Source organism: Hippocampus guttulatus, chromosome 14, assembly GCF_054856545.1.
Source record: "Hippocampus guttulatus isolate MCC_2025c chromosome 14, RoL_Hgut_1.0, whole genome shotgun sequence".
Lineage (NCBI taxonomy): Eukaryota > Metazoa > Chordata > Actinopteri > Syngnathiformes > Syngnathidae > Hippocampus > Hippocampus guttulatus.
Genome location: NC_141274.1, coordinates 14,313,022 through 14,326,885, shown reverse-complemented (window position 1 = coordinate 14,326,885; position 13,864 = coordinate 14,313,022). Strand labels below are relative to the sequence as shown.

The window sequence follows — 13,864 nt, the reverse complement described above, 5'->3', positions numbered from 1 at the left end:
CGCCTCGACTTCGTGACATTTGTCAAGAAATTGGAGAAATATTAATTGTTATAAGCAGACTTTCAAGCAACACTCGGATAGTTGATAAAAACCTTCCTTTGTTATCAATGTGCCTTCCCTGTTGCAAATATATTTCGACATCGTGGGACTTCCCGTCCAGTAAACCTCATCCTATTTCCCGCACTGCGTCGTATGTCAAGAATATCCTACTGTGTCGGTCTTGAGATGCACATGACCCATTAAGAATCCTTTTAGGAAAGTACTTTTGGACTTAATGTTTTTGCTCAATATTTTACGTTAAAAATTTTTTTTAAACTTGTTCTGGTAAAATCCTTGGGAGGCCTCCGAATTATACGAGATTAATGTTAACCATTGAGAATTCTCCACAATTGATCTCACCGGTCCCCTTCTGCTCAGTGATGTCAAACTGCTTTCCTGCCTGCTGATGTCATGGTGGGGGGGGGGGGGGGTGGAGGCGGGGGGGGGGGGCGTCATTCCTGTTGGGATGAGTAACGTACACTGCCATGTGGATGCACAATTTGAGAGGTATCGTGGAGGATGTGTGGTAGCCATGCTTGTTGCTAACTGATTTACTGTCTGTCAGTCACGTTTTGGTCTGGGAGTTTGTGTGTGGTTCTCTGCCTGCGTGTGTGTGCGCGTGTGTGTGTACGTGTTTAAGTGTGCACTCACGCAGTGTAGAGAAAGCTTTATATAGCCACACTCATCCAGGAAGGAGGAATGCCCTGGATGCCACTGACCATATTTGAACAGCGAGTCTGCTGCAGAGTGCACGCAGCAAACCGTAACTGAGACACGGTGGTGGCAGAAGTCCTCACACTCTGTCCTTGCGTAGAAGTTAAGATCAGTGTGTAAAAAAAAAAAAAAAAAAAGACAGAAATACTGATTAAGCTCCTATACAACAAGTAAAGAAAAGTGCATCTTTAAATGTATTTATACTGCTAAGTATATCAAATATGTGTTTTGATAATTTGGCACAATGGGAGGATAAACTTCTCCGCACACAAAATAGTTTCCCTCTTTTCGCAACTTACATAGCGCTCAGACAAAAAAAAAAAAAGAATGTTTACGTGTTGCAGGCTCCATTTAGTCTAACTTACTTTTTAGTTGATACTTTAACGTAAGTAACAAAACAAACACAGCTCTGGCCTCCCTGTGTGGAGTTTGCATGTTCTCCCCGTGCCTGCGTGGGTTTTCTCCGGGTACTACATGCATGGCAGATAATGGAACTCCCTAAATTGTCCCCAGGTGTGAGTGTGAGCGCGGATGGTTTCTGTGTGCCCTGCGATTGGCTGGCAACCAGTTCAGGGTGTCCGCCGCCTACTGCCCGAAGACGGCTGGGATAGGCTCCAGCACCCCCCGCGACCCTTGTGAGTATAAAGCGGATCAAAAAAATTGATGGATGGATGGATGGGGTTTGCTAGCCTTTGCTTGAAAATTCAATCCTGCAGCTACTGATTACTACCACTGAGACGCACTAGCTCACTGCCCTCTCCCATCACTGCATTTAGTGTGTGCTCAGGGTTGTAATTCCACTACTCTCCACTACTTGGCGATATAACACCTTTCACAAGTCAGGCCATGCCTCCTGCAGACTTTTGACAGACCCCAAACCCCCTCCACCAGCCCCTCTCTCAGTCTTTCCAGCACTTTCCAGTTTCTTCTCAGTGACTAAGTCGCCCCCGCCGACTTACCGACCGACAACATCCGCGCTCATCCTCGGTCCTCATCCCCTGTGTCCAAAGATCACGGTGCGGGTCGAGCGTGCACGCTTTGGGGGAGAGTGTGTGTGTGTGCGCGCGTGCGCGTGTGTGTATGTGTGTATGTGTGTGCGCTGGCGTGTGAGAGCCAGTATGCCATGTCGTCCCCCGGCTCGTCGTTTGTCCAGATAAAGCACGAGGACCTACTCTACTATGAGAACTGTGGAGGAGGCAGCTTTGGGAGCGTCTACAGGGCCCTCTGGATTTCCAAAGACAAGGAAGTGGCAGTGAAGAAGCTTTTGAAGATTGACAAAGAGGTAGGGCATCCGTAGACGCGCACTCGCTGATCACGGCAAATTTGGGGTTTACTTGAACAATCCGAAAATCAAAAAGCTTCCTCTGAGGCTTGAAACCAGAGCAAGACTCCCTTTCCAGATTCCCACAGAGCCCCCCACCCGCCCCACCGCCACTTTCCTGTTGTCAGCCAAGTGTTTATCTAAAACATACCTCTATGTGTGTTCCCCGCCCTCCCAACACTTTATGGAAGAAGAAATTATTCATACCCGGTTCCTCCTGTTTTTTTTTTTTTTTACATTTGGGCAAAAATGTAGTCATTCGGGGACGCGGTGTCATCAGACTTGGGTGTCACCCCACGAGGGGAATCAACTCATAATTTCCAGCCGTGCTATTAATATCAAAATAGTACAGGGGTTGTCAACCTCGGCGGCAGGAAGTTGGCTGACCCGTGGGCGAAGGCGCATGTTGGCGCCTAAAAGTATGTCCGATGGTGCGGGATTCAACAAAGAGTTCGCAGATTAATTGTCAGACTTGTTTCTTTTGCGGCGGGCAGATAATGGAAAAACGTGTGTATTGAGGTCATCCATCTCCACACGCTAATGGAAGGAATCCTTCAAACGCATTCCTGCAACGCTGAATGTAAACGGGGGCTTAGTTTTACGAGCGACGTTTCAACTTGTCTTCGATCTCTTCGAAGTGCGCTCGCTCAGATTCGCAACAGAACCGCCGTTGGGCACGAGCTTCGCTGCGGAGAAGTCATTCGGCGAAAGGGGATGAAAAGGCTGCAATTCTTCCAGGACTAACTGCAGTTTACGAAAAAAAAAAAGATTACAGATGAAAGAGAAATAGGCAGGCGTTAGAGGCCATTTTGAGTGCAATTTAGCAGAATGGATGAGCAGTTATTACGTTGCCTAGCAACAGACACTTATTTGACATTTGCAGACCGCTTTCAGTTAAGACAGCGTTTCTCATCCTTTGTTGAGCCAGGCAACATATTTGGAAAAAAAGCAACAAAAAAAGATTCTCTCAGCACCACACCAAACAAAATGCCACATAAAGCGCCAACCAAATTAAGGAGATGCTCTATTTGTTTTTTGTTTTTTTTAATTCAACCAGGTTGGTACGACATACCTCATTTTTGTCCCAACAGATCAAAGAAATGCATCTTGCTACATGTATTTTAGAGTTGACGCCACGATAAAGTGCTTAGACTGTCATCACGAGAATGTAACAGAATAATGAATGGCCAAACATTTGCAAACATGCCAGTACAATGATAAAAATGTGTGTACTTCATTTTATACCAGGACCGGTAGTCCGCGGACTGGTCCAAAGTCGATCGCGAGGGGGTGCAGAGGGGGAAATGGAAAAAAGAAAGATTTGTGTGTCTGGGTAGGTGTGGGCAGCCAGACAACGAGCTCCGTGAATGTGTGTGGCGGATGCCATGGGAATTCATTCATAAATATGACAGCCGTGTGCAACGAACTCTCTGACTTCTTTGAGTAATAGATTAATTGAATTAATTATTATTATCATTATTATTGTTGTCATCTGTAATCTAATTTTAATGCACCCTCCTGACCGTTGCACAACTATGCAGGTGGATGATATAGTTGTACACACGGACACACGATCGGAGGTGGAAGGCGCTCTCCGAGTGCCCACTTCACGGCGGCCAACTTGACATCATCAGCATGTGGCGATCTGCTTGCAATTCAATCACTTTACGTACCTTCAACTCCTGCATGGACTCCAGCGGACCCGTTTTGCTTCCGCCGTGTCGACCGCACGCTTCTCCTGCGCTAAATTTAAAGAGAATGAGGGGAGCTGCTTCAATCGGCCAGAAAACAACCCGGCTGTGCCCACTCCCACAATGGCGCAAACACCCCTTTCGAGCTGCGCCTGTCTTCGAAAATACCAAAAGAAAGGAAACTCCGCCCACTTGCACTGGGCACAAAAATGGGGCCGCTTAAACTTCCTTTCTAATTATGAACATACCTTATTGTCATTTATTTACTTTGATTGTTCTTTTGACTGGTCTGCAAGGAGTAGTTGCAGGAAAGAAGGGGGACTCTTTCATTGTATGTCTGTTTGGTTACATCTTGACTATTCTAAGACAGTAATTATTATTTCCTGTTAGTAAATTTCAGAAACAGACTGTTAATGGAAAGTAGCTACAGTACAGCACAAATACAAATGATGTAGCTTCTGCCTGTCGCTGGCATAGATGACTTTATTTGTCGTGAATAAATTCTGACCAATTACTGTAAGTCAAATTGAATCATTTCCCACGGTCCACTGGGAACACTGGCTGAAGGGCATTTTTGCCACCGTGGTGTCAAGTCTCCGACTTGGCACCGATGACGCAACTGTTCAACGATTGAGCTTGTAATTCGTACGCTGCACGGGGCATCAAAATAAAGATTTACACTTGATGATCTCAAAGATCAAGTTTCCTTGTTGCAGTCACGGGAGCGGAGGAGGTTAATAATGTCTCTCTCTTGGCTCGTCTCCTCACGCAGGCGGAGATTCTCAGTGTCCTGAGTCATAAGAACATCATTCAGTTTTATGGAGCCGTGCTGGAATCTCCCAACTATGGCATCGTCACAGGTCTGACTCTGACTGTGTGTGTGTGTGTGTGGGGGGGGGGGGGGGGCTTCGTCCTGTCATTCAGCGTCTTCTAATACAATAATCTCATAAGAATATGACATCTAAGAGCCAGGTTTCACAACAACTTGGTCAGATGATCCGTTATTTAGAAGAAAATAGACATACCGTCATGCCTTGAGATCCGAGTTTTTCGTTGCACAACCTTTTTTTCTTTCGCTTTGACTTGCGAGCAAAAATGTGTGAGACGGTGGCAGTGAACGCAACTCAACTCACTTCACAGCTAGCTGCAGATTGGCGGACAGTGAACAATTCACATTGAAAGACAGTATCGCAATACTCACAGGTATATATTCTTTATCCTTTGCAAAACGACTACAGTATTATTATTATGACGGTTTACCGAGTCAGTTATGAAGCACTTCCTCATGTGTGTCTCTGTGTCTTGTAATACAATAGCTGGAGTTTCTAAATCCAGTAGTATAATTTGTAAACCCTTATCGTACATCACACTTCTTTCGAGTAACTTTTTAAATATTATTTTAATATTTCCAATATGGTTTTAATCATGTAATTTTCCTTTCATTTAGGTTAATTTTAAGCTTTTCTCTCTCAGTACCTTTGGCTCTATTATTGCATTTCTCTACATGGTTCTGCTGCCATACAGTGAGACATGGTATCGATCCAACAAAAAATAAGAATGACACCTCAAATGGAAATGAACATTGCTATTATCTACTATGAAACTGAACAAGTCATGCTAGCATGCACTCGAGCTAACACAGTAATTGTCCGCTACGAGATGTATAATTTGACGCTTGAGTTATTGTTGCTTTTTTTTCTGGCAGGACATTTGAAACTGATAGCAGCATGCTGTAATGATAACGCGTGTGCTGCGGCGGTCAGAGTTGCTGTACGAGTCGACGTTATTGAAAGCAGATTGACCTTATGTCATATTGTGGGAGGCTAATGGGGAGGATAATGCCGAGCTTTGGGTCCAGTCCACGTAAACAAATGCTACGATGACGACGTGTGTTCTGTGTGCAGAATATGCCAGCGGAGGGTCTCTTTATGAGTACCTCTCCAGTGAGCAGAGTGAGGAGATGGACATGGAGCAGATCATGATGTGGGCCATCCAGATGGCGAAAGGTATTTGACGTACTAACGTGACGCCATGAAAACATTACATGATACATTCATTATTATAATCTCACAAGTTGAGTAGCTGTTTAGAAGTTGGGGGAAAATACGCCTTTGAAGTCGCTTTGTCGCTCGTTGTTGAAACAAGAACGTTCCAACAACGAGATGTGTGAGGCACGTCCGTGCATTCAGTCGTCTTTACGTGATGCCCTTTTTCAACTAAGCCGATTTCTTCAACTCCGCTAAAAGTGAAACGATGTCTTCTTGACTATGTCATCAATTGTAATTGTTTTTTTTTTTTTTTTTTTAAGGAATGCACTACCTCCACGCAGAAGCTCCCATCAAAGTCATCCACCGAGACCTCAAGTCACGGAACGGTAATGCAAAGCTGTGCGATTATTTCTTCTTCTACTTCTATGTTTCCTAACGTTGCCTCTTGTATTAATTTATTTTATTTCTTTCCCAGTGGTCATGACGGCAGACAAAGTGCTTAAGGTGAATGTTCAAAAGGCGTACATCTTCAACGCAGGCTGTGAATGAAATGCATTTTTCTTTTCTTTTTTTCAGATTTGTGACTTTGGTGCGTCAAAGTTCTTGTCCCACACCACCCACATGACTGTGGTGGGCACCTTTCCCTGGATGGCTCCCGAGGTCATTCAGAGCCTGCCTGTCTCTGAAACTTGCGACACATACTCATATGGCGTGGTGAGATACTTCTCATGCTTCATCATACAGTATTTATTATCCAAACTGATCATGCAGTTTCTCCCGCAAGTATCCCCGTACTGGATATGCGTGAACACACTGCTTGTCTCGAAACATATTTCGGACGGTCTGTTTGGGTTGAGAATGTGAGTTATGCGAGTAATACGTCTCCGCTGGAGAAGTGTTGTGGAGCCTGGGATATGCAAAAACGACCCTGCTCTATTCTGCTATTCATCAACGTGTCACGGGGGAGCAACATGGAGTACGTGCTCCATTTTGAAGCGTTTCAGCGTGAAGTTAGTGAATCCAAATATAGTCGTTGTCATGTAGGGCCACCAAAACGTCACTTTTTCCCCATTTTTAGTTGAGCAGCATTTTTTGGTGGCCTGTAAAAGCTTGCTGGAATTTTATTTTATTTTTAAATAACCCCCCCCCCCAAAAATTATAATATTCAAATGCTGAGGTAGTTATGAAATGTGATGGGGTATTATTTGGGTTCTTGAACTGGTGGCAGGTGAGTGCTAACTCCCAATTAACATGACTGTAAAAGAAACTGGTTAATGGTGAATGCAGATATATTGTGAGTTAGTTAACTAAGTAACTGCAGTTGTAATTAAGTAACTAATAATAGCTATCTAACTGTAACTAGCTAACTCTAAAAAGGCAAATGTAACACCGTAGCTTTAACTGTGCCTACTATGTAACTGTAATTGTACCTGCAGCTACGGGAGTAAGTAACTGTATCTTTTTTTTTAAAACTGATTTCAAAACTAGAGCAACGTAAAGTAAGCAAAAAAATAAATGTCAGGAAAAGACTACTAGAACATCTGAACTTTATTTTGTGTCAATCAGGGGCAACTGACATTGAACATGAGATTGAATGCGATTGGTTCATTCATAAGAGGGTGTGCAAACTTGTGCAACCACATTATCTCAGTCATCTTGTCAACAGTTGTACCGGTTTTAGGTGTGATTGATGGTGGGAAATGCAGTGAAAAATACATCTTGGTCTCACATGGTAAAAGAGTATAAGTTGAAAACATGAGCATGTTTGATGTTCCTATGCAAGGACCAACGCCGTGTGCTCTGTGGTCAGGTGCTGTGGGAGATGCTGACTCGTGAAATACCTTTCAAGGGCTTTGAGGGGTTGCAGGTCGCATGGCTGGTGGTGGAGAAACAAGAGGTACGCACAAGCACACGCAGTGCAACTCTTGCGGATGCGCGGCGGGGAACACGTCGAACATATTGACAGCATTCGACCAGGCCGCACCAACAATGCGATGCTCTCATGGTTTCCACTGTGAGCTGGTGAGGCCGGAGCCGTGTATTTTTAGTCCTGATGTCAGTCGTCGTGTGCTCTTGTAAGGTCTGCCCGCGTACACGAGCAGCGGAGCTCCGCCACTCGCTCCACTTTTGCGCTACTTTTACAGCTTGACGAGAAAGGATGTCGGCGATAAGGGGGCTGCTTCGAGACGTTTATTGTCGATGATGTTCATACGGCCTACGCGTTTGAGTTGTCCACCATACGGCCACTAAGACGCGCACACATGGCGGCGGCCAACAAACAACCCAGAGAACATGATTCCTTGTAGCTGTTGGCTAATCTCCAAATTCTCTCCCTAAATAACCCCCCCCACCTCCTCTTTCCCAGTGTCTCTCTGATTTCCCCCCTCCACTGCTCCACCGCCCTCCCCTCCTGACCCTCCTACTTGATCTCTCTCTTCGAGCCGAGTGGCTGATATTTTAGGATTAATCTCCAGAGAAAACAGTTTCCATTTACTGCACGATACGCTGGAGCTGTCTGGGCTCATTCAGACCTGGCAGCAACATTTTTATTTTGTTTTATTTTTCAAGGAGGGACAACGCTTTTTAATATCTCGGTGCTTGCAATGTTAACATTAACTTCAGTCATGAAAGGTTACTGCACATATATATGCAGTATGTGGAAAAAAAAAACATGCTAATTAATGTTGATCATAATAGTTGCACTTGGAAAGCCAAGAACTTTTTTGGTGGTGCTCACTAATTGGTGTACAAAGATTAAGGTTTAAGTAGCATAGTAGGCTCAAGTGCTACCAAAAAACAACACAAAACATTTTTAGTTTGAAATCCATGACGCAAAAATCACTTGTCACAAAAAAAAAGAGGAAAAGGAAAAGCCAATGAAGAAGAAGAAAAAAACGGAGACCACCCGAGGATAACATAATAAGCGAGAACCTCGACTATGACAGAGAACGACGCAGGTCAAGAAAATAAGCGCTTGCCGACATGAGCCCTGAGCAAGGCGAATATTCATACAGCAGGCGATGCCTTGAACAGTCCCTTAAAACAGGCCAGCGTTGATGACACGATGGGAAACAGGTGCGGAAGCGGAAGGTACGACCCTCTATTGCCACCTGCTGGAGACAGACAGAACTGAGCCATGCCGAGAGCGATGACGCTTCATAAAACAAAAAAAAATCCACCTGTTGCTGAACCTAAGTCCAAATCATTTCTTCTAACCAATTTATCAATGCTTATGATTGTCTCCATTTGTGTAGCGGCTGACCATCCCCAGCAGTTGCCCAGCAAGTTTTGCAGAGCTGATGAGGAAATGCTGGCAAGCTGAGCCAAAGGTAAACTAAGGTTTCAACGCATCATTTGTTGAATCATATCTCAATGTCATAAATAGGCTCATGGATGGAACGAGATGTCATAAATAATGCGAGACAAATTTTGTTTCAACGTTCACAGGAGCGTCCGCAGTTCAAACAGGTGCTGGTAACCTTAGAGGCCATGGCGAATGATAGCAGGCTACCTGATCAATGCAACTCCTTTCTGCATAACAAGGACCAGTGGAGGTACTGTACACACCCCCCCCCCCCAAAAAAAACAAACAAACTGAAGGGCCGCTACCCTGCCCGTTTTCCAGCTCTCCCAGGAGCAACACACCTGATTCAAACAATCAGGATCGTTGCACTGCTGCGTCACTGCTGGCTGATGAGCGGATAATCTGAATCAGGCGTGTTGCAGCCGCCAGAGCTGGAAAACAGGCAGGACATGCAGGGGCCCTCGGAGCTGGACGTGCCTGGTTTATGAAAAGAAGTTCAAAAATGAAAATGGGACCATCTAATCTCAAATACTGAATGTTGATTGGCTCCTCCATGTCAAATGGTTCCCTTCTTGTAAATTGCTGACTGTGGGAGGTGTTTTGGTGAGTGTGATACGTATGTTTTTTTTTTGTTTTTTTTGTGGGGGGTGGGGGGGGGGGCTAAATGACTTGTCCTGTCAATGTATAAATATAACTTACACAAAACACCGTTCTATAAGCACAACATTGCTTTGGTGGCTCGTGGTGGCTCAGGATTACAGACCCTGTACCGTACTCTCTTCCAGGCTATAATAAGACCCCCCACCCAGCTAAGTGTTCACAGTAAAGATTACTTTGCCAACCCCCCTCTCTGTGGTCACCCCAACGGGGACAAAGACAAAAACGTGACGGGAAACAGTGGCGAGAACGTGTAGGCCGCATGTGAGCTTGGGGTGGGGTGGGGATGGGGTAAGAGTGAGGGGGCAGTTGGGCAGCAATGGTGATAGATAACTGGTGAGGAAGAGGGACGTTGTGGTGTGAGATTCTGCGCATATTTACAGTAAGGCCGTCATCTCTGCATTTTGGTGCGGGATGAATGAGCACGGAGGCATGAAAGTACACTCGGGGAACATTGGCAAAATGATTGATTTCATGAGTGTCCCGAAGAATATTCGATTTGATCATTGGCGCTATAGCGGCCTCTAGTGGTCACGGGCTAGACTGCAGCTAAGACTTGTGCGGCCGACTTGCCAGTATGATAAAAGTATTGAGACACGGGCAAGGCTTGAAAAGAGGGTGGAAAATTCCCTTTAAAACCACACTTCAATGTATTTCCAAATGAAATGACCAACATTACGTTTGCCACGTTCATAGATTGGTATGCCCATGAAATGAAATGTAGCATACAAATATTCCAGATGTGAAATTGAGTCCACCCTGGAGCGTCTTCGGAAGCTGGAGAGGGAGCTTTACTCCAAGGAGAAGGAGCTAGAGGAGCGGGAGCGGCGACTTCGCCTATGGGAGGAGAGACTGATGGAGCGGTCCAACATGACTCCCAGCCCCACCTCCTTGCTGATGGATCGCTCCAACATGTCGCCAGTGAGTCACGTGGTGAAGTCATGTCTCATCTTGTGTCCATCTCATTCTGAACTGGAAATGATTATTGACACTTTGGCTTCCCTCATCGCTGGGCTATTGCAATTCTTCCTTCACGTGTCTCAATAAGACTTCATGAAAGCATCCCCGATTGAAAAGTGCTCCCGACTGCAAATCAAAGTGATGTACTGTCAATTTTGACACTCCTTTCTCTCTCTCTCGGCCTCCCGTCAGTTCTTCAGCCCACTGTCCATCGGTTCCACCGGTTCCTTCTTCCGCTCGCACTCTCAAGACTCCAACAGTGCGGGGATGAGCAGCGCAGGCGTCAGCAGCGCAGGCGTCAGCTGCCTCCTCCGCACTCTCAGCAATGGCGACAGCGAGAGGGGGGGTGGAAGTGCGATCCCGGAGCGGGGGGTGGGCTCTCTGGACAGCGGGCGGCTGCACGTCATGCTCCGAGGCTTGCAAGGGAGGTTCGACCATGAGGACAAGGAAGAGGAGGGCACCCTGCAGGAGAAGGGTTGGGGCCAGAGGGATGAAGGCGGCGGCATGGAGGGAGGAAGGGTGCAGGTGACGCTCAGGAGCTTCCCAGGGGGGAGACTGGAGCGGGAGGAGAGGACGTGGGAGGAGGGGGACATGGAGAGAGGCGGGATGCAGAGGAGCAGGGTGACCACCATCATCCGAGGCTACTCGGGCGGTTTCGGAGAGGCGGAGGGGGAAAAAGATGGAGGATGGGAGACGGAAAAAGTTGATGAGGGAGGGCTGGAAGGAGGGAGGCTTCCCGCCATGTTTCAAGGGCTCAGCGGCAGTTTAGGGGGGTTGGGGGACATGTTATCCTTGGACGACATGGGGGAGATGGACAGGCTAGGCGACGTGGACGTGAACGTGGGGGATGTGGGGGTGCTGAAGCTCAGGAGTGAGATGGGGATGAGAGGTCACTCGGGGGTGCAGGTGAGCATGCGGGCTTCGTCCAATGAGAACTCTGTCGAGAGCTGCAGCGTGCGACATGGATCCAAAGTTAACATGGCCACCGCCGCCATGGACATGATGGAGCTCGACTGGTCCGACAGCGATTAGAAGACACGCGATGACAACGCAAATGTCGGGGCGTGTATTAAAACGGAGCTAATACAACTTTTATGTGTTCAAATGTTTTTTTTTTTTCAAAATCAAAACAATAAACTAAATCAATGAGTACTTACTGTGAAGAGAAGCAAAGAGATGATTAATGTCAATGTTAAAGGCTTCACCTGTGGAATTTAATGACATCCTGTGTATCTGTGTGTGTTTACTGCTTAGTATGTAGATTTGTGTAGAATTTGATCAGATTAACTGATTTTGTGTGCGTGATATTTTTCATTTTTCAATAAAAAAAAGACTGATACAAATCTCACCTCAGCAACTAGTATGTTTTTTTTTTTTTTAATGGGGAGGAAAATCGGGCACAATTGGGTAGTTCACACCAAACACATAGAATAGGTGTACTGCATTCAAGTCCATTCAAAGAAAAATGGCTCAGTGCCATTTTGGAATTTCTAAAGCGGTGGTTCTCAAACGTCCGAGGCTGTTAATGATTTATTTCTAATAATTCTGTTGGACTACCAAAGAGTGATGCTGACCCCCGAGTTATTTGTAAGGAATGTTTAAGTGTGCCAACAAGTATTTTTGATGTTGGACTCGGAGTTAAGCAAACTTGAGATGGATGCGTTAATGTATTTCACCTGAGTATCGCCTGCATGGAGTGTGCCTCCAGGTCCTGTGAAGAACAGCAGCCTGTTGTTCCAAATATGGTCCAGGTAGTCAAAAATGATTTGCTGATTCTCCTCTGTACCGACGAAGTAGTTCCATTCATCTGTTTTAAATCGCAACAGGCAGTCACGGGGATATTTTATTTTATTTTATTTTTTTTACAGTTACAGTACGGACAGTACATCATTATACTATGCAATAGAGAGTGACCACACGGGGGCAGTGTGGCCCAATATAGAAAGCATCATTCCACAAGCACCGTGGCTCGAGCCGTCACACCTTATCGCGGTACACGTCGGGCCATTTCACAGTACAGTACACGTAAAAAAGTTGTAGTACAATATAAAATAAGCTCAAAGCAAAAGATGGATCTTTTGGCATTTGAGTATACTCTACAGCTAACATTATGCGTCACATGAAAGCCCTGCCGAACGCTATAATCTCAGTTTGAATGTTTTCATATTGACGTCCATGAACCTCACAGAAATGTTGCATCCACGCCAACAGAATGTCCCTGGATCTGTTGCTTCGATCTGGTTACGTTTGGTTTTGATTCCTCATGTGCCCTTTTTTCGCCACCTGTTCTCGTTATCAGTGTTCCTTGTGTGTAACCAATTAGCTGCCTCAACCCTTTGTGTGTTGTCCAGGTGTTTCTCGTTGTATTTAGTTCCCTGAGTTTCTGCCAGTCTGTGTTGGGTCATTGTGAGCTGTGAGTATGTGAGCATACGTGTCCTCCTGTCTTGTTTTGTTTCCTGCTGTAGTTTGGTTTGATACTTGTGATTTCCTAGGCATTTTTTTGAGTACTTAGACATACTGTCTGTCCCCCCCCCCCCCCCCCCCCCCATTGTACTGCTGTGTGTATTTTTTGTTAAATACATTTTGGTCAATCCACCCTGCTCCTCCCTGCTTTTTGGGGTCCTACAACTACCATCATGCAAAACGTGACAGGATCAATTCCTCCAGTTCTACTGGAATCAATCGTGTGTTTGTAGTTGCCTTGACACATGTTTCTATGCTCATGTTTACGACCTTTGTAGGCTTATTTTCAACGTGAGAGGTCAGCATTCATCTACAGTGAATATTTCAACTGTGCATAACATTCACTGAAAAGCTATAATCTGTCTCGAAGGGGAATTTGGTTATGAAAAAAAAAGTTGTAATTCCAGGATTTTAAATGTTTCCACGGGTGAATTAAAGCTCGCTAGTAAATGCCCTTTTGTGGCATTCATCTATGGCTTTGCCTAGCTCTGTTTCTATAAGTTGAAGTATCTTTCAATTAAAAGTGTTATATCTGTGGTGAGCCCGAGGCCAACAGAGGGGCTTCCCTTGGGTGTCTCCCCGCTCTATCTAAGCCCATTTGACAGTAAGAGCATGACTGCCCATCTCTTTGACCTCAAGTCCAATGTCAGCTCTGCTCCAAAGGGATGGAGGGATAGGGCCCAGAAAAAGCGATTGTTGAAGAACGGAGAGGATAAGAGAAGCATGA

At 45.6% G+C, this 13,864-nt stretch overlaps 1 protein-coding gene across 1 annotated transcript; it reads left to right on the top strand.

Annotated features, from left to right (window-relative positions):
* Positions 1 to 1,690: 1,690 nt before the first annotated feature.
* On the top strand, positions 1,691 to 12,027 carry map3k20b (mitogen-activated protein kinase kinase kinase 20b). The gene is made up of 11 exons (XM_086129283.1): positions 1,691 to 2,035; positions 4,538 to 4,625; positions 5,670 to 5,771; positions 6,074 to 6,139; positions 6,229 to 6,257; positions 6,330 to 6,467; positions 7,564 to 7,650; positions 9,008 to 9,082; positions 9,201 to 9,307; positions 10,455 to 10,635; positions 10,867 to 12,027. The coding sequence occupies exons 1-11, from the start codon at positions 1,877 to 1,879 to the stop codon at positions 11,704 to 11,706; spliced, it is 1,872 nt and encodes a 623-aa protein (XP_085985409.1). The 5' UTR covers positions 1,691 to 1,876; the 3' UTR covers positions 11,707 to 12,027.
* The last annotated feature ends 1,837 nt before the right edge of the window (positions 12,028 to 13,864 follow it).